At 42.2% G+C, this 21,500-nt stretch overlaps 1 protein-coding gene across 1 annotated transcript in view; it reads right to left on the reverse strand.

Moving 5' to 3' along the window:
* Positions 1 to 5,421: 5,421 nt before the first annotated feature.
* SHROOM4 (shroom family member 4) overlaps positions 5,422 to 21,500 on the reverse strand; it is a 260,582-nt gene continuing 244,503 nt past the window's right edge. Inside the window, exons 6-9 of the mRNA XM_068962329.1 lie at positions 17,933 to 18,745; positions 12,338 to 12,518; positions 8,258 to 8,527; positions 5,422 to 7,384 (exon numbers count right to left, since the gene is read on the reverse strand). Coding sequence (XP_068818430.1) covers positions 7,115 to 7,384; positions 8,258 to 8,527; positions 12,338 to 12,518; positions 17,933 to 18,745 — 1,534 coding nt within the window. The 3' untranslated portion in view covers positions 5,422 to 7,114. The remainder of the gene's footprint in view (positions 7,385 to 8,257; positions 8,528 to 12,337; positions 12,519 to 17,932; positions 18,746 to 21,500) is intronic.

Below are 21,500 nucleotides of genomic sequence, written 5' to 3' on the forward strand. Positions count from 1 at the left end.
TTATTTTGGGTGCTTCATATGGATTATCTCATTTAATCTTCATAACACTTTGAGGTGGTACTTTTTATTAGCCCCCTTTTAGAGATGAAGCTTGAGAGGGATCAAGTAAGTTGTATAGGTAACATAGTAAGTTGGTGGAGTCGGGATCTAAAACCTGATTTACTTGCCTAAAGAGCTGAAGTCCTTATCCATTCTGCTATACTCCTTGTCTAGAAAGACTGCCCTCTTCTATAGGTCCCATACCTATTATTTGCACTGAAGTCACAAGACAGAGCTGAGACTACTCTTACTTCTTGTGTTGCTGGGTCTGCCAAGTCTGAAAGGGAAAGGATGTAATAAGTTCCCTCTTAAAATAAAAATGGTGTGAAAATTGTATCTTTCAGGCTCAGACATGAACTACAGGCTTACCATCAATTCAGATTTTTGTCAATAGGAATGAGACTGATAGAAGTAGTCAAAAATTTAAAAAAAACAACACTTTTGAGAAATAATTCATATACCATACAGTTCACTCATTTAAAGTATACAATTCAATGGTTTATGGCATATTCACAGAGTTGGGTAACCTTGATGGCAATCTAATTTTAGGATATTTTCATCATCCCCAAAAGAAACCCCATGCAGTCACTCATTTCCCCCATCCCACCAGCCCTTGGTCACCACTAATCTGTTTTCTGCCTCTGTAGATTTGCTTATTCTAGACATTTCATATAAATGGAATCACACAATATGTGACCTTTTGTGACTGGCTTCCTTCACTTAGCATAAAATTTTCAAAGTTCATCCATGCTGTGGCAGATGTCAGTACCTCATTCCTTTTTATGGCTGAATAATAACCCACCAACGTTTACCCCTTTGTCAGTTGATAGACATTTAGGTTGTTTCTACTTTTTGGCTGTTATGAATAATGCTGCTTTGAAGATTTGTGTACATATTTTTGTTTGAATGCCTGTTTTCAATTCTCTTGGGTGTATGCCGAAGAGTGGTATTGCTATGTCATATGGAAACTCTATGTTTAACACTAAAAGAAACTGGCAAATTACTTTCCAACATGGCCACATCACTTTACATTTTGCCCAAAAGCAATGTATGGGTTTTGATTTCTTCATATCCTCACCAACATTTGTTAGACTTTATTATAGTCATCATACTAGGTATGAATTGGTATATCATTGTGATTTCAATTTATAGTTGCTTAGTTTTGAGAATTTTCCTATGTGCTTACTGATCATTTACATATATTCTTTGGAGGAATGTCTATTTTGATAAAAAAAAGAGTCTGCCCATTAATTGGTTATTTTTGAGTCATAACAGTTCTTTACATGTTCTGAATAAAAGCCCAATATTATATACATTTCCAGTTATGTGGACTGTCTTCTCACTTTCTTGATGGTTATTGTTTGCAGCAAAAATGTTTTAAATAAAAAAAAATGTTTTAAATTTTGATATACTCCAACTTATTGATATTTTTGTCACTTGTGCTTTTGGGGTTTTACCTAAGTAATCATTGCCTAACCCAAAGCCAGGAAGATTTATTTCTATGTTTTCTTCTAAGAGTTTTATAGTTTTAATACTTACATTTAGTTTTATAGTCCATTTCAAGTTAATTTTGCTGTATGGTGTAAGGAAGAGATTCAACTTCATTCTTGTCCATGTGGGTATCTAGTTGTCCCTGCATCATCTGTTGACTATTCTTCTCCATTCTATTGTCTCGGCACCACTATTGAAAATTAACTGAGCATCAATATGAGGATTTATTTCTGTTCTCTCAATATTATTCTACTTCTTTATATGCCTATCCTTGTGCATATATCATACTATCGTGATTACTGTAGCTCTGTAGTGAGACTTGATTTTGAAATTGAGAAGTGTGAGTGTTCCAGCTTTGTTATTTTTAAAGTCTGTCTTGATTATTCTCGGTCCCTTGCAATTCCAAATGAATTTTAGGTTTGACTTTTCCATTTATGCAAAGAAGCCAGCTAGGAGTCTCAAAAGCATCCAATACAATGCTTGCATTGAATCTGTAGGTCAATATGAGTGGTACTGTGATACAAATAATATTGTCTTCCAATCCATAAATATAGGGTGCCTTTATATTTATTTAGATTTTTAAAATGTCTTTCAACAATGTTCTTAGCTTTCAGTATAAAATTCTCATACTTTTGTTAAATGTATTAAGTATTTTATTCTTTTTGATGCAACTATAAATAGAATTGTTTTCAGATTTTTCATTGCTAGTGTACAGAAACAGAAGTGATTTTATATATTAATCTTGTATGCTGCAACCTTGCTAAATTCATATAGGCAAGCAGTTGTGAGAAGTATGAGAAAAGCAAGGATATATCTGGATTAGAAAATAATGAGTTGAATAAATAATGACTAGAATGATAGTTACTATGTACTGAGCCTGTTTGTGATAAGTCAGTGCTTCTCATCTTTTAATATGCACATGAATCTCCTGGGAGTCTAGTTAAAATGTAGACTATTGTCAGTGGGTTTTGAATGCAAACTGGCATCCTGCCTTTCTAACAACCTCTCAATAGATAGCTAGTGGCTATCATTTCTTATTTTTAAGCCACAGGAGTCCTGTAAGATACATATTACTGTTTCCATTTTATAGATAAGAAAATGAACTCAGAAGCTGAGCAAATAAGCCAGATTCATAGAAGAAGTGGCAAAATCAGGATTAGAACACAGTTTATTCTAATGCCCAAACTGGGCTCTTTCCACTCCACTGCACTGGCTATCTAGAGTAGGACGAGATCAGTTGGGATATGAATAATATACGAATGGGAGGGGGTGCAAGTAAGCTTTTCAGGGTCACAGGACCTGCCTGGAGTGCATTTGGGTCTGAATTTTGAGGTTATCTTGGAGAACTGATCAGCAACTAAGAGTAAAGGTATGAGACCAAATTATCAGGTAGAAGTCAGATGATACTAGTAGACAGAATTCAGGACTGGAGGAGGTCTACAAATTGGCTCATCTCTGATCAGGATCGACTCCAGAACTGGACTCTGTATACTGCTGCGGTCTACACTTGAGATCATGCCTATTGTTGACTCTTTATGAGTTTTCAATTATTGTACTGAGGATAACAAATGATGAAGTATCAGTGCTATCCCTGAGGGGCCAGGGTAAGGGTTTAGGGCTGTGGGTAAGGCTCTGATCATATGGTTATCTATGAAGGACTATGGATAGGTGACCAAATTCCTTTCCAAACTTTTCAGCAGAATACTAGGGAATTTCCATCACCTTAGTCAAAACACATGAGAATTATTTTTTTTGTCCTTAGCACCTTTTATTGAAGCATGACCCTTGATGACAATCTGGCAGGCATTATCAATGTCAGCCAAGAAGGGATTGGTGGAGGACACAAATGCAGAAACAATAAGATTCAGAAAAATAATAGCTTCACGTGGGATAGATGCCCCCCCCCCAACAGTTGTACAACAAACACTTGTTTTTTTCCTACAGAAATTGCCCCTGCCCCACCCCCCTCTAAAGACCTACTAATCTGCAAAGAATATAATACGCTGTTACAGAAATATTACCGGCATAGACAACTCCTTTGGCAAAAATGGTGGGAGACACCAAGCCCTAGACAGGAGGAAGTAGTCCAGAAGTGTGCCTAGCTTCCTCCATTTGGGGCCTGCTACTGGCAGAAGAGCACCTTTCGGGAGACTGGGGTTAAGGCTGAGGCTCTGGTGCCCCTTGGCAGCTTTTTGGCACATCAGGTGAAATAGAGAACAGAACCTGAATCTGGCCCTTTAAAATGGCTTTTCATCTTTTCGCCCTCTCTGTTCCTCGGCTTCCAATCTCTTTCTCTCCCTTTCTGGGGCTTTATTTTCAGTGTCTCTGTCCTTTCTCTTGGGTTCCTCTTGAGTATTTACTGCTCCACCCTGGCTGAGTCTGCAGCTGGTAGGACTCAAGGAGACTCAATTACCCAGAGCCCCTTACATTGACTCCTCTCTATATTTCAACCACTGTACTTACCCATTATCCACTGTGGCCCGTATGGGTATTTGAAAGCAGAAGGCAGAAGTCAAGACCAATAACTCTGTCTTTTGAGAAGTCCCTGCCTTCCAAACTGCTACTTCCTGGCAGGTGGAGGCCTGAGCCCAAGAAATGAGAACAGGAAAGAGACATTGCATCTCAATAAATACTGGCAACTTTGTAGTGCTACCACCACAATGAGCCTGCCACATCAGCAGTGTGGGGCATCTGTGCCTGTCTGGTAGTTTACCTTTGTCTGCTAAGCTTCACTGTTCAATACGGTTTGGGGATTCTTTTATTAAGTGCTTTGGAAATTGACTCTCTGTGTGAAGAAAGCATTCTTGTGCTCTGATTCCAATTTTAGAATAATTGGAGGTGGGATAAGGGACACAAACAACCAGAGTCAATGGTACTTTTTCAGTTCAGTTCAGTCACTCAGTCGTGTCCGACTCTTTGTGACCCATGGACTGCAGCATGCCAGGCCTCCCTGTCCATCACCAACTCCCAGAGTTTACTCAAACTCATGTCCATTGAGTTGGTGATGCCATCCAACCATCTCATCCTGTCCCCTTCTCCTCCTGCCTTCAATCTTTCCCAGCATCAGGGTCTTTTCAAATGAGTTAGTTCTTCACATCAGGTGGCCAAAATATTGGAGTTTCAGCTTCAGCATCAGCCCTTCCAATGAATATTCAGGACTGATTTCCTTTAGGATGGACTGGTTGGATCTCCTTGAAGTCCAAGGGACTCTCAAGAGTCTTCTCCAACACCACTTTAGTCTGATATACTTAAGGTACATTTAAGGTACAATCATTCTAATGCTGTGGAGAAGGAAATGGCAACCTACTCCAGTATTCTTGCCTGGGAAATCCCAGGGACAGAGGAGCCTGGTGGGCTACAGTCCATGGGGTCGCAAAGAGTCAGACACAACTAGGCACAGCACACAGCATTCTAAAGCTGACTACAAAAGCCCAGACCATCGTCATGGTGCCCATGTTAGCGGCCACTCTTTTCCCTGGGCTCTATTCCCAAAAAGTTGTTCTGGCTAAAAAAAAAAAAAATCTTAGAATAATGGGCTACATTGGCCTCATTGCCCCAGTTGTAGGACGTCTCAGCCTGCTCACTCTTTGTCTAAGAGCCTGTTAAAAAGAAAAAAGATGGCAATCACAGCCTCTACTTGAAGTACTCCCCCATATTCCTCAACCTTGGCTTAGATAAACCTAGCCTTTTCATAAGCCATCAGCCATCCTGAATAAAGTATAATCCTCCACTTGATGGGAGAATGGCAGGGTGATATTTTAACAGTGGTTCTGACAGCAACAGTGTACTTCAGGTCCCCTCCTCCCCCAGGACACCTTGCTGGCAAGGATTCTTCCATTGTTTCCAAATACAATGAAGAGGAAACAGAAGCTAGCAACCAGTATTTGTAGCAGCAGCAGAGTTCCTTGGCAAATTCTTTGGTTGAATGAGGCACCTCTGCTGCTACAGTTAACCTCCAAGGACCCGGAGGAACTCAGCAGTAACTAGAAGCGACACCTGGGCTGTCTGAGCAGCATTGTACAATATCAAGCATGGGCCCCAGTTAACGAGGAACAGGTAACTGAGCTGGATAACAGGGCAGAGTTTGGCCACAATTCCTTTCCTGCCATCACTCACCTGGGGGCATTTCCAGGACAGAAACTGGCTACTGGTGATAGGACCTTCACCATAGGAGCAGCATTCATTATTTTTGTGCCTAAGATCCTTGATTATAACTTGTTCTGAGGGTTTGGCCCTGGCTGGAGCTTCCAGCTATCAACGAACTTCGCTTCCTTGAGCCAGGAGGGTTTGGCCCTGGCTGGAGCTTCCAGCTATCAACAATAGATAGAGGAGCTCTTCCTGAGCTCACCTCTACACCTTCCTCAGCTTGGAAATGGCAGAGAAATGAGTGAAACTTTGTCCCTTTCTTTGGTTTCAAGAAAAAGTAAGCAAGAAAAAATTGAAGCCTATTGGGGAACTCTAAGCTCACGGTCATCCAGCCTTCAAGGGAAATATAGGGCCAGGCCACAGCTCTGAGTTAGAAGTGAGAACTCCTCCCTCAGACTCTTGTCAGCTATGGTGGGAAGAATTCAAGGCCTTGGTGCCCACTTACCTAGTGATGGTGGATTCAGGCTGATCTGCAGAAAATACTTTCTTTCTCAGCTAACTTCCCCCTCTCCAACTCCCCTCTTACCTTATTAGTTTAAAAAAGAAAAAAAAAATAATAAAGACATAAAAATAAATAAAATTGAAAGGCCATTTAAAATATAACAATCCCCTCTCCCCCAATAATAAAACATGTATCGAGAAGATAGCTTTAGTAAAGCTATTCCCCATAGTGTGAAGCCTTTAGGATAGGCACTTGGAACCCCCAGTAATGAAAAGGCAAGATGAAACCGGAAGTGGTAAGTCAAAGCCTTAGTACAAGGGGAGGGCCACACTAGCCAGGGCTAAAAATAGGCCTCCTACCCCTCAGTTAGATGCTGCGGAAGGTGGGAGTGGAGCCAGCTTGTTTAAGCATAGTCCTTCTAGCAGGGTACCTGGGGATTCTCAACTATTGCTCACGTTCTGTTAAATGTCATCTATACGTCTGTGCTTCCTACTGCAAAGCTGCAGTGAAACCCTAAAGCTGGTAGTAGATAAAGTCCTCAAGACAGTCAGATCTCCCTGGGAAATGTCTGGGCCACAAGCCTTGGGACAGAGTGGAGCTGCATGGGGAACTGCTCTCTGAGCCTTCAAAGTCTGGGTGGGTGGTGAGTGCAGGATGCTCCTGGTATCCTAGTACAAAGAAGAATGAAGGCACTTTGTTGGTCCTGTTGTGGGGTGAGTATTTGGCAGTGCAACCTGAGAAGAAGAGTGTGGTTGTATGATCACACTTTGCTTCAGCTCCTACTTCTTGCTTCTGCTCTCTCTCAGGTAGAAGCTTGGGGCCTCCCCAGGCCTTCTTAGCTGGTTGGGAACACCACTAGGTTAAGGGGCAGTGAGAGAATATGGAACAAACTGCTAACTAACTGCTATCTACTTTGCTAAGAAACTGCTAACAAGGACTGAAAGCACTTCCCACTGTGGTGGGGCAGGGATGGTGTAGGCAGTCTGCTGGTAGAAATTAGAAATTACTGGGCCCCAGGAGCAGGCTCTCCCTGAGACATTTGAGCTGTTCTTCCCCGAGCTTGATCTTCTCTTCCAGCTCTCGCTGTTCAATGATGAGAGCAGATTTCATCTTCACAAAGTGCTGGTAATCTTGGAGCTGGTCCTGAGGCAGGTAGCGGGAGACCATGCCAAACACCAACTTCTCCCGGCGGTCCACATGCTCCTTCAGCTCCTTGGCGTCTGCCAACTGCCCTGTCAGCTGCTGCTTCTTCTCTATCAGCACCAACTGGGAAAGCAGAAGACCAATAAGGGCCATCCCAATCCAGTTATCTGATCAATGCAGTACTCTACCAAGGATGCTCCCACAAACCCACTGGCCCCTCTGCTCAGTCATCAGGTCTAGATTTCCTGCCCTGAAGTCCACCTTCATGCAAAAGCCTTCCCTTTCTGTAGCAAGGGGAAAATAAACACAACAGCAATTCTGGACAGGGGGATGTGTGATCTCTGCTTTTCATCTCTATAAACTGTTTTTACTCTGTGGACCACCACTGGGGTTGGGGTGGAGAAAGGCTCTGGCAAAGTCAGCTGGCACATGTTCCATCTGGTGAAAAACCATCACTGTGATGATGGTTTTCAACATAGTTTGTGAGTGTGACAGGATGTATCCATGTGTGTATGCAAAAGCCTATGTGCCTTTTACTGTGGATTCAAATTTGTATCTAAAAACCACGTGGACAGGAAGAGGTAATGCAGTTTGGGTTCAAGAATGTACACAGAATGCTCCAACCTATGAAATGGACAGCCTCCTAATCTCAACTACTTGATACTATTATTACTATCACTGGCAGCTAGCACTGATTCAGTATTTACCTTGTTCTAGGCTCTGTTTTAAATTATTAACATAGATTAGCTAATTTAAGTCTCACAACCTCATGAGGTAGGTAGTAGGGTCATCCTACTTTTGAAGAGATGGAGACAGGATGAGGTTAGGTAACTTTGCCCACAATCACACAGCCAGAATTTCCACTTAAAAGCCAGTGCCTATATTCTTCACACTATGGTCTACTGCTTCCCAGACTAGCCAAATCTGAAAGGAGGAGTCCTGGGAAGAAGCAGACAGCACTTCCTTTCATCCATACCCTGGAGACCTCAACCCTACCTTCTCCTGGTTGGCTTCTGAATCAATGCTGTTGAGAGCATTCTCCACCCGTGCCAGCCGACCAGAGAGCGACAGCAACAGGTTGACTACTTTGTCCAGGTCCCCGATAAATAAACGGTATTTTTCAAACTCATTGGATTTGCAGAGGGCTTTTAGGTTGGCCTCCACCTCCTCCCCAAGGGCAGAATTGGCAGCGATGTCTTCCAGCAGTCCTCGCTGGGCCTCCCGCAGGACAGAAAGTTTTCTGCCAATGCTTTCAATAAGCTGCACCTAGGAGAAATAAAGCAAAGGATGAGAATGGGGACTGACAAACAGATCTGTGCCTGGAACATCTGTTTTGAGATTCAAGTCACAGATGGTGGGCTCTACCCTCGTCACTGGAAACGAAGGAAACCTGAGGGTCATGAGCAATTTCAGTTTTCTGGACGGGTGCCTTTCCTCCATCCCTTCAGATCTGCTAGGAATCTCTGTCACCACCAAACTTCTTGGTGTTAGATGAGTGGTACCCACTGGCTAATTCTCATTTGCCAAGTGTAGTTCACTAAATACTTGCTGTCTATTAGATATAAAAAGGAATGTCTGTGAGAGCACAGGCTGGAAAAGCACTGCCATCAAGTATTTCCCTGTGCTTCCTTAATTCTCCTTCACTCCATTTTAGTAGCTCTGATGTTGATGGCACTGTGCTAGAACTTCCCCCACTCAGCTTGACTTCTGAGGCCTTTTGGTTAAGACTGGAGTTATAATGACTAAGTTTGACTGCTAGCTCTGCCACTTCTAGCTATGTGACCTTAGATGCATTTCTTTCTTCCTTCCTTTCTCTCTCTCTCTCTTTTTGGCTATACCACACAGCATGCAGGAGCTTAGTTCCTTGACCAAGGATCAAACTTGTGCCCCCTGAAATGGAAGCATGGAGTCCTAACCACTGGGCTGCCAGGGAAGTCCTTAGCTGAATTTCTTTATGGAGGTTTATTTTATCTGTAGTATGGGGGTAACTGCAGTACCTATTTCACTGAATTGTAATAAGGGTTCAGTGAGATAATGCATGCCAAAGGTTTAGCACAGACTGAGTACTCAATAAAAGCAGCTGCTATTATTATTCAGCCTGGCCTCACCCTATCATTCTAATCTCACTCCTCAGAACCTCTGAGGATTAGCTCCTCACACTGTGTTCACAACAATCACTCTTATGTTCCTGATTTGCTTATGAAATTCTGCCAACTCTTTATCTCTTCCTTTACTTTGGCTATTCCCATTCTTTCTTTAGAGCCCAGCTTTGACCCACTCTCCCTACTGGAAGCTCCTGTCCCCATAACTCCTCTCTCAATTATCTTTTTCTTTTCTAAACTCTTCAGTCTTTTGAAATGAGAGCACTTGAGAGTGTAATTTGAAGTTGTTGACTTTCTGTTTCCTGTGTGTGCATCTGATCCCTCTCCTACTACTGGCTAAGTTTCTCAAGGGAAGCACTATATGTGTCTTCTGATTTGTCTTCCCTGGTGGCTCACAGGATAAAGCGTCTGCCTGCAATGCAGGAGACCCAGGTTCGATCCCTGGGTTGGGAAGATCCCCTGGAGAAGGAAATAGCAACCCACTCCAGTATTCTTGCCTGGAGAATCCCATGGACAGAGGAGCCTGAGTGGGCTACAGTCCACCGGGTCACAAAGAGTCGGACACGACTGAGTGACTTCACTTCACATAGGTGTAACCAGTTGTGGAACTGCACTTATGGGAAGGTAGTGTGGTAGAGTGGTGTTCTGGAGTTAGAGATATCTGGTTTTCAATTCCACCTCCTCCAAACTGCATGACCTTGGACAAGATAGCCAATCCTACTACGACTTCTGTTTTCTCATCTATAAATTGGAGAAGTATGTCTCCTGCCCTCAACCCTCCATTGTTGTAAGGGTTAGATGAGATCATAGAAGTAAAATAGTTAGTATTGTGCCTGGTACATTAAGTGCTCGATACATATTTATTGATGCTGTTACTACTACTACTACTGCTACTGCTGCTGCAACTGCCACCACAATCACCAGGCACTCTGAGCTAAGGGGTACCTGTCTAGCTGCAAGGACACTGCAAGAATAGACCTGTCCCAGGTTGCCCTCAGCCTTTGCAGTCAGTATCACATTAAGGTTAATGGCAAGGACTCTGATGCCAGACTACATGGGTTTCAACTCCAGCTCTGACACAAAATAGTGGTGTGAACTTGAGCAAATTACTCAACTTCTATGTGCCTCAATTTTACCATCTAAAAGATGGAGTAACAGTATTACTAACTCATAGTGTTGTTATTGAATGAAATATATAACATAATTAATACATGCTACATGCTTAGAATATTGTCTTGTATATAGGAAATATGCTTCAGTGTACTCTTCCTGGCCAGGAGCTCTCAGACCATAGGCCTGTAGTTATCTAGAGCATATTCCTTTCTAGTCATTTATTTAGAGATGTCCAAAGTGACAAAGGACAAGAGAGCCTGCTCTGGGTCTGGGCCAGTTGTCATATTTCAGAAGCAGTCAAAAGTCAGGAGATCACCATTACCTTAATGTAAAATGTAACAGGTAGACATTTAGGGAAAATTCCAAAACCCACTGGGAATTAAGGATCAATGATATGAATCAGGCAACACAATTAGATGCCAAGAGGCTCTCAGTTATATCCACACCCTCTGCTTTCCCCAAACAAACTCAATGCCAAGGACAAGGGAAGGCTGGGGGCCAAATGATCAACTTGGAAAATCACCTACCTAACCCCAGCTCTTAGGTTCCATAGACCTGGAGGGATGAAAGTGGACACAGCTCTTTGTTTCTCAGCACTCAGGCTTTGCAACCTGAACTTCAACTCTAGGGAAAGGGTAGTGGATAGAGCTGTGGAGTCATCACAGACCAGCTCGAGCTGAGTGACTGTTCTGGGATACTGCAGATTGGTGACCTTCCTCACCTGTGTTCTTCAGAGACAAAAAACTGTCCTAGCCCACCCACAATCACTTCAGTTCACTATCTGCTGTTCTGTGCTTTGCCATTTCTGATCATTTCTCGCTTCTCCTCATCAGACATTTATTAGGTTTGCTCCTAATAAAAAGGTCCTGGCTAAGCCAGGAGGAGCCCTGTCATGATCAGGAAACATGGAATCCAAGGAAGCAGGCATCTGAATCAATAAAACTTTGATTCTACCATGCCTTCTATTCTTCCCCTGACCCTTTGCTTCAGATTGGAAAGTGGTGGGGGTCTCTTGCAAATGGCCTTGAGCTTTTGTACAGGTTGTGTCCTTAATAATAAATATGGGCAGAAGAGCAATTTACATTGAGCTCAGATGTCTACCAAGTAGTAAATTGGGCCTTTGAGGTTGCCATGGAAACCCTATTTGCTTATGAAATAAAAGGGGTAAGTGCAGGGAGGGCAAAGTGATTCCAGGAATTTGATTAGAAACCCACGCTAGGGGTACTTAGAGGAAGAAAGGGGAGGCTTCAGAACAACAACATCATCTCCATTTATCTAGTCTAGTATTTTTAAGAGATAATTGATTATACTTGCAAATAAATATTAAAGTTGACTGGCCTATAATTTTTTTTTTCTTTTCTTTCTTGGTCAGTCTGTTCTCTCCTCCAGAAAGTTACAGAGAATACAATCAATTGCTGCCACTGGTTAGAGCTCACTAGGAAAAATTCGGATGTGCCTTGGATAACAAGTTATTTAACAAGGCTTGCTTATTTCAGAGTAGAAAGTCAGAGAGCACTGACTTCAAGTCCTGGATTTACCCTTAGTCTGTAACCTTGGGTAGACTGGTCCTCTCAACTGGTGAAAAGAACACAGTAATGCCTACCTTGTAGGGTTGTTTTTAGGATTCGAGCAACACTGTGGTGATGATGATGATGATGGTTACTATATTATTATTACTGCTCTTGACTAGATCAAAAAGAGACTGGAGCTGCATTTGTGAGAAACCCAGAGAGGCTATTTGATTTCTATACCGAAGATATAGGAATGCACCAAGATATTGTGGAGAAGGTAGAAGGCAGGTCAACCTCTGGCCACACTTAAGCAAATGCTGAAAACTTCTAAGGCATGCCAAAAACGTCACCTTTTTTTGAGCCAGTTCGTGGTCAATTTCCTCCTCTCCTAGGCCAATCTCTAACATCTCAGGCTGGTCTTTCAACTTGTTCAACAGCTCTGCTTTGGCCACAGAAATATTGTAATAAGCTGAGTAAGAGGTAGGGATCCCTGGGGGCCCCTGAGGAGGTGAGAAGTGCTGAAAATCTTGTCTGTGGAAACAAAAAATGAACATTTGAGTAACTCTGTTGAGAATCTGCTGACCATCCTGCTTCTTTAATTCTCCATTTGTAAAATGGGACCCAGGTTCACCAAGGAGTTGTAAAATAAGGAAATAATGGACTAGGAGGGCCTGTTCAAACATAAACAGGCGATATGAAGGCTCTTTCCAGAAACCAAGTTAAGGTCAACTTGAAGAAATGAGAAGGTTATTTCTACAGCCCTGACTTCCACAGCTAGTGAGACTTCTTTAGAGATCAATGGGTTTCATCATTAATACCCTACTAAAATCCAGAAAAAAATAGTCTCCTCAAGTTCTGGGTTTCTGATCATCAATGATTCTCCTTGGTTCATGGTCTCAATATATGGATCCCTAGGAAGGGGCTACATGGTAAGAACATGTCTGAGACCTTAGCTATTCATCCTTTAAGACTGTTGGCCTCCCTCCTACCCATCCTGGATGCCAGCCCACCCCCAGGTCTATCTAGTCTGCTGGCTTACAAAGGAATCCCATGGCTTTCTTGGACACCCTCATCATTTCTTCTTTCTTGGTGGTGCCACTCCTGCTGGAAATAACCCCCCCACACACATCGCAGCTCTCCCACAGCAAAGAGGTCACCCAGGACCTCAGCAATTGTCACCATGTTGGAGGCTGGGTTTAGCACCCCTGCCAGATACTTGTCATGGTGTACAACATCTCTCGTGAGCTCTTCTGAGATTGCCTGATGTGGCGCAGGTCTTTGGCCTGAGAAAAGATAACATCTCTTCACTTCTGGTATATCCCCAATGGCCCCGGCCTCTTCCATGGTTGCAGAATGAAATGGGAATAGAACAAGCGGTGCCCATGGACTTGACAAGTGTAATAGCAAACCCTGTTGTCTTGGGTTCACTGAAGCCTGCAGTGTTGAGGTGCTGCTTATCCGAGCCCCAGCCCAGGAAAGAGAACTGCTCCTCAGGAAAGAAGTAGCTCTGGCTCCATGCTGGTTTGGGTTTGGACTCTTCCGCCATCAAAGCTTCTGGTCTGATGTGAGGAAAGAAATGAAAAGAAACGCTTCAATGTTAGGGTTCAGTAATGGAAAGGCAAATAATTCCGTCTATGGTTTATGTAAGGGGGAGACCCATACCCACTATGTTCTTGCTGCCTCCCAGCCACACCTGTCTGTGTCACTGCCCCTTCACTAACCTCTAGCAGTTTGAAAGGAAAAATAGGAGAAATGCATTAGTCATTTTTGCAGCTATTTGCAGCTCTTAGATAAAGGTCAAAAATAATGGGTAAAAGGCTCCACAGCTATTTACTGATTCACACTATGCTGTCTCCTAATTCATCATACAAAAGAAATTTAGGCATGCCAATATTCCTCATCCTAGGTATTCATTTTATGTGTAGATTTTTAAGCTAATAGCATGGGTAAAAGACTACTACTAGCTAATATTCACATAGTGTTTACTATGCCCAGGAGCTGTCCTAAGACATGTGTGTGTGTGTGTAAATATAGATATAAAATGTCATGTTCATGACAACCATTTTACAGATAAGGAACACGAGGCACTAAGAGGTAAAGTGACTTTCCCGGGGTCATCAGACAGTAAATGGCAAATTCAAAACTTAGACCCAGGTGACCTAACTCCGGAATCTGTGCTTTTAGCCACTATATTATACTGCCAAAGGGACAACTTGACATCATATAAAACCCTGCATGTAAGAAATTTTCTGGCTGGATTATATGTTAGCAGAGAAGAGAGAATGTTCTAGAGGGAATATGAATGTATGAACTTAGGGAATTCCTAAAAGAATTATATAAGAAAAATATTTAGGGCATGTGTGTGGCTTCAGAGTTATGAAATACTGAAAGCAAGCACAGAAGTTTTATTTTTTTAAAGGATGCAGCTATACATCAATTATATATCAATAAAACTGGAGAAAAAATTTGAAAGTGGATGTGACTCAGTTCCCTAGCAGACATGGCCCTGTACTATATTATAGTGTATCATATCAGGCACTATGTTCTAGGCTCCTTTCCTCATTCACTCCATTAATAGGGCAGAGGTTATTGGAGACCTATAAGATCAGAATCTGACTTTGATAACAAACTTTGATATGAAAAGCAGATTCCTTCTCCAGACTACTGTGAAGAAATGCATAGAGTCCATAAAGCAAACTATACCTGTACTTGAATCAGTTATTGGATTTAATCAACACTCGATAATTCCACTCACCTGCTTCTATGTGTATCCTGATTTTTTTTTTTTAACAAAAGAGTATGTCAGTTATAGAGATACTCTAGTTTAACTTGGCTGAAATTAGGATGTCTGTTTTTTACATTTTAGATTCAAAATATTACACATCTACTTGCCCTTAGTGCTACTTTCTCTTACAAAACCTTAAAGGTACTTCCTGCTGGGTAGAACTCTGTGCTCTCTGAGGGTCTGGAATAGGATCTTCTTGAGGAGTTCCTGGGGGTGATGCAGTGGGCACAGTGAGCCAGACAATCTGGGTTCTGGCTACTTACGATCTTCTGCAACTTACTCTATATTCCTGTGCCTCACTTTCCTCATCTAAAAAAAATGTAGGAGACTAATGGTATCTATTTCATGGGTTTGTTGTGAAGATTAAGTCAGTCAATACACAAAACAATACTTGGCACATAGAGAACAGGCAATGAAATATTAGCTACGTTGGGAATGATGTTCCTTAAATCTCCATCACTTAAAAGAAGCATATATAATTGATTTTTTGCCACCACAAGCCATGCTTTTGTGCAAATGTTTCCCCTCACATCCCACAGTCATTAAGAAAAAACAAATCTGTGGAATAAGTTATAAAAGCCCTAGTACTAGCAATTTCCTTCTCTCTGGACAAGGTGCCACAGTGAATGGAAGTACATAGAAGAGGAAGGACTAGGAGGCTGGCAGGGGTAAGCCTGGGGCCTTTAACTACTACCTCTGGTGCACATTAAGGAATTGGCAACCCACTCCAGTATTCCTGCCTGGAGAATCCCATGGACAGAGGAGCCTGGTAGGCTACAGTCCACGGGGTCGCAAAGAGTCAGACACGACTGAGTGACTTCCCTTTCTGGTGCACATTGCCTTCTAGGAGACATGAGATCTAAGTGAAGGCCTGGCTACTGCAGGAACCAGAGCTCCCTGAGAGGGGCTGCCCAGAATGGCAAAAGAAGCATAGATTTTAGAGTCAGATCTGGCTTTGAGTCTTTCCTGTGTAATTCAGAGTTAAGTAGTCCCTTATTTTACTCAGCTTTAGTTTCCTTATTTGTCAAATAAGGATAAGGGCTCATAGGGTCATTGGGAGGATTCAATGAAATAATAGATATAAAATGACAAGCAGTGTCTGGGATATAGCATATGCTTAATACATGTTCATTCATTCATGTTTTCATTCTCTCTTCCAAAATATTAAGTGTCGACTATGTGCTATGTTGGCTTACCTTTTCCTTGCTGTGATAGATAACAATCCAGTCACTTTTCACAAAGCTTTCTTTTGTGTATTTTCAAAGAATGGGGTTTAATAGAATATTAGGTACTTACAAAACTATTAGAAGACCTAGAGCACACGATTTTAGAGTAGCCTTAGCTATTCAAGGAGCTGCAATTTCTATCATAATCAGTGAGATGGAGAATCAAGTGGTCAATACTAGAACTTGGGTTCAGGATCAAAACCCCATCTGCGTTGTATTATTAACTTTGGGCTACATCACTGTTGCAATAAATAAACAACCTAGAAATCTCACTGGGTTAAAATGATAAAACCTTATTTCTTATTCCTACAAAGTTCACTATAGATCATGGAAACTCCATGATGCTCTCTAATTACAATAAGAATGCTTTCAGATAGATGGGCAGCTTGAGAAAGAGCCTTTAGAGATCTGATAAGAGATCTCCATGTCTGGGAGCCAGGCCTTGTAAGTGCTGAGCTTGTGGCATGTGCGGCTGGAAAACTTCTTAGCTAGCTCCAGATATGGAGAAGGCAATGACCCCACTCCAGTAATCTTGCCTGCAAAATCCCATGGACGGAGGAGCCTGGTAGGCTGCAGTCCATGGGGTCGCTAAGAGTCGGACACGACTGAGCGACTTCACTTTCAGTTTTCACTTTCATGCATTGGAGAAGGAAATGACAACCCACTCCAGTGTTCTTGCCTAGAGAATCCCAGGGATGGGGAAGCCTGGTGGGCTGCCGTCGATGGGGTCGCACGGAGTCAGACACGACTGAAATAACTTAGCAGCAGCAGCTCCAGATAATCAATTAATGGATTTGTCCATCAGTAAAAGACACGATAACAAGGTACTTCTAATAGCAACAAAACTCAGGCAAGTTCCTTCTATAATGTTATTTAAGGAAAGCACTTTATTATTATTATTATTATTATTTTTACTTTACAATACTGTATTGGTTCACCTGCCCCTTATCCCCACCCCCAGCAGAGAGTGGGTGCAGCTCTCTGCAGGAGGACTGGCAGAACTGAAAGTCAAAGCTCTTTTGTTTTGGAGCACAGAGGACAACCACATGGTGTGGGGCATGCTGCTGAGCACTGGCACGGTGAAGAGAACAGTTCTCCAGTCAGACCACTCCTGCTTCAGCCTCTCTGCCCAGACAGCTAACTCTGTCAACTACCGCTTTTGGTAGTACCATTTGCTCACTGAAGCAAATGCTTCAGAGCAAAGAGGCAGAGGAAATAAGGGTGGGGTGATGAATAAAGGGGAAGGTGAAAAGAATGCCTTTGGCTGTTGTAAGGAATGGTCAACTCCAGGAACATCTTTGATACTGGGCACAGGGGAAGAGTTAAGAAGCCCAGGCAGTCAGGTTGTGAGCTGGCAATTTATTCTAGAGAACAAGCAAAAGAAAAGGCAGAAGAGGACTTGAACCAGGCTTCTGGAAAAGGCAACAAAGGTTTAAAGCCTTCTCCTTCAGGGGCCAGAAACTGATGAGTACCTTAAAGACAAACTAGAAACGATAAATACAGTATCTCAATAGTGTTAGTTAGGGATAGGGTTAGTCGCTCAGTTAGTCACTCTGACTCTTTGTGACCCCATGGGATTCTCCACACAAGAATACTGGAGTGGGTAGCCATGCCCTTCTTCGGGGAATCTTCCTGACACAGAGATCAAACCTGGGTCTCCTGCATTGCAGGCAGATTCTTTACTGTCTGAGCCACCTACTGAGCACCTACTACGTGCTAAGCATGGGGCTATGTCCTTTATGTGGATTATCCTCATTCTCACAAGAACCACGTGAAATAGGTAGAATCATGGCCATTTTCCAGGTGAGAAAAAATGAGACTGGGAATAGTTTAATTGACCAGTCGAAGGTCATACAGCTAGCAAATGGTGGAGGTGGAATTCAAACTCATGCTGCCCCCTCTTCAGGGACCTAACGTCTTTCATAAGCACTTACTTGGAATCAGTGGTCTCCTGCTCTGATGTCCTCCAAAGCCCACCAATGCCGTAATAACAAGGGGGTTGAGCCTTTTCAGCTTGAGATCCCAAGTGGCCCCTTACTGGAGGCAGGAAATCACTGGATCGCAGAGCAAAGGATTCTGGCTCTGCTGGGAGGCTTTGTGAGCCCTGCCTCGGGGCCTCCAGGTGGCCAAAGGCCGGAAGCTGGGGCTGCTCCAGAACCTCCTCAGGATGGAGGGCACCAGAACCAGTGGTTTCTGAACTGAAATACTGGGGTGGCAGCTCCTCCTCCTCCCCCGCTTCCTCCTCTTCTTCCTCCTCCTCCTCTACCCCTTCCTCCTCCTCTTCTTCCTCTTCCTCCTCCTCCTCTTCTTCCTCCTCTTGCTGCTGCTTTTGCTGCTGTTGCTGTTGCTGGGCTGCACGGAAGAGCCTGTATTTCTCCCAGTTGGGAGGAGGAGGGCGAGGAGGAGGAAAGGCCTTCTTCCTGGCCCCCAGAGCGTCTGGCTGGGTCTCATCAACTTTGTTGAAGAGCTCCTTCCTGTGCTGCTCCCAGGCCGGGGAGCTCTGAGGATCCAGGGTGATGTGGCTTTCCGAGAAGGCACGGCTGCGCAGCGGGCGAGGCATGGAGGCGAGGGAGCTCTCCCCCTCATGAACGGAGGTTTCCTCTGCTTTTTTGGAGGAGTGCTCAAAGTCTCCAAGGAGGTCAAGAGAAGAGACTGCTCGGTAGTTTGACAAGTCCAGTGCTGGGTTCTCAAGGCAAGGATGAAATGGGGTTGCCCATGAAAAGCTAGCCTTGGAATGAGCCATTTCCCTGCAAAACAGCAGATGAAGGCTGGATAAAACAAGCACACTGCAGATGGTCCCATAACTTTAGATAACCTCATTTATGTAAATTTTAAAATGGCAAAAAAACCAATATAATATAGGTAGTAAATGTAATAATATTAGTAATACTAATATATGATATATAACATTGATAGCTAACATCTAGGTGCCAGACATGGTTTTAAGCGATTTCCATGTCTTAACTTCTTTAATCCTCACAACAATCCTAGGAAGTAGCTATTATAGTTACAACCCAGTCGTTGCTCTGGGTCACAGAGCCATTAGCAGTAAGTGGCAGAACTAGGATTTAAACATGGAGAGTCTTGCTCCAAAGTCTGGATATACACACTATCCCACTCACTCAGACTGAATGTGCTGTGTAGTTATCCTGCTATATTTGTTGTTTTTGTTTTAACTGTGAAACATTTCAAATGTTTTAAAACTTACAGAGATTGCTATAATAAATATCCCCACCTACTGCCCAGAATTAAGATATTTTAATACATTGCCATCTATGTTTCACGACTTTTAGTTTTTAAATTTTATTTATTTATTGCTTTGACCATACAGTGCAGCATATGGAATCTCAGTTCCCTGACCAGGGATTAAACTCATGTCCCTTGCATTGGAAGGCAGAGTCTTAACCACTGGACCACCAGGGAATTCCTCGTGAATTTTTAAAATAAATAAATAATACCCCTTTGTTTCACCCCCTACTTCTATAACCCTGCTGCCTCTCTACATGCAAGCTATATCATGAATTTGGCATGTATACTTTCTGTCCATGTTCTCATGCCAAAAAACATCAAGCAGGCCATTCAGAAATATCTGCTATTTTGGACTTTAAATATACCCTTCTAATGCAATTCCAAACAGAATTTTCAACAGGAATTTTTAACTGTAGATTTTTTTTTTTGTTAACTTGCAAAATAAAGAAGGATACAACAATCCTCGTTTATCCACTGTTTTACTTTCCATGGTTTCAGTTACCTATATTCAACCACGGTCCAAAAAATAGTAAATGTAAAATTCCCGAAATAAACAACTCAAAACTTTTAAATTGTGTGCTATTCTGAGTAGTGTGATGAAATCTCTATCTGTCCTGCTCCATCCTGTCCAGGATGTAAATCATCCCTTTGTCCAGTGGATCCCACCCATTAGCCACTTAGTAGCTATCTAGGTTATCAGATGGACTGTCACAGTATCACAGTGCTTGTGTAGAAGTAACTCCTATTCTACTTAACAATGGCCCTAAGGCCCAAGAGTAGTGATGCTGGCAATTGAGATCTGCCAAAGAGAAACCATAAAGATCTTCCTTTAAGTGAAAAGGTGAAAGTTCTTGACCTAATAAAGAAAGGGAACAAATCATATGCTGAGGTTGCTAAGATCTATGGTAAGAATGAATCTTCTCTCTGTCAAATTATGAAAAAGGAAAAAAAAAATTGTGCTCATTCTGCTATCATACCTCAAAGTGCAAAAGTTGTGGCCACAGTGCATGGGAAGGGTTTAGTTAAGATGAAAAGGCATTAAATTTGTGGATGCAAGACATGAATGGAAAACATGTTCTGGCTGACAGCAACGTGTTGCACCAGAAAACAGGAAGCCTATGTGAAGACTTCAGCAAGGAATTCCCTGAAATAAGTGACTACTGTAAGTAAGGGATGGTTATAAAGACTCAGGAATAGGTTTGTATTGAAAAACATAAAAGTTACTGGAAAGGCTGCATCTGCCAATGAAGAAGCCACTGCCATGTTTCTGGCAGAGTTGAGAAGTTGATCAAGAGACAGAATTCACATAACTTTTATTGTAGAATATTTCTATAACGTTCTATTGTATTATTAATTATTATTGTCAATCCCTTACTCTGCCTAATTCCCCTTAGAGAAGGAAATGGCTACCCACTCCAGTATTCTTGCCTGGAGAGTTCCATGGATGGAGGAGCCTGGGGGGCTACAGTGGGAGTCTCAAAGAGTTGGACACAATTGAGTGACTAACACATACCACCCAATTAAACTTTATCATAGGTATATATGTATAGGAAAAAAAACATAGTATATATAGGGCTCAGCACTATCCATGTTTTCAGGTATCCACTGAGGGTCTTGGAATGTATCCCCCACAGATAAGGAGGGACTACTGTATAATAAAATGTATACTTTGCTACAGAAGAAATGGGAGCTAAGTAAGGCATTAAGCATAATATAAAGCAATTGTAATTAAAACAGTGCTTTACTGATTAATAGAATGGAGTTGAAAGTCCAGAGACATATTTAATATCAAACTATAAAAATGTGTAATTCACCTTCCATAACAAGAAGATAAAGATGTATTAATATATTTTTGAGACAATAGCAGAGGAGCAGTGTTATATGAAGCTGTACCATATATTACATATCAAAATAAATTCCAGATTCAAGAGTTAAGGGTGTGTGTATGTGTGTAAAATTTTAATATATGTGTTATATATGTATATATTATATACTTATAAGAAAAAAACTATCAGAAAACTTAAAAGCTGCCACTTGTGAAGTGAAATAAGAAATTCTAATCTTGTAATAGGAGAGTATATCCAAGGAAAAGAAGTCCAGGTTTACTTAAATATGTTAAAAAGTCAAACTTCGGTATAATAAAGAATGACCAAAGCAAAGGACATCTCTTTAGTCTCAGAGTTTGAAGAGTTAAACTCTCTAAGCCAGAAGATCTGGTTTCCTGCTTTAGCCTGTGAGCAATCAGCATCATGC

This window comes from Capricornis sumatraensis, chromosome X (genome assembly GCF_032405125.1).
Source record: "Capricornis sumatraensis isolate serow.1 chromosome X, serow.2, whole genome shotgun sequence".
Classification (NCBI taxonomy): domain Eukaryota; kingdom Metazoa; phylum Chordata; class Mammalia; order Artiodactyla; family Bovidae; genus Capricornis; species Capricornis sumatraensis.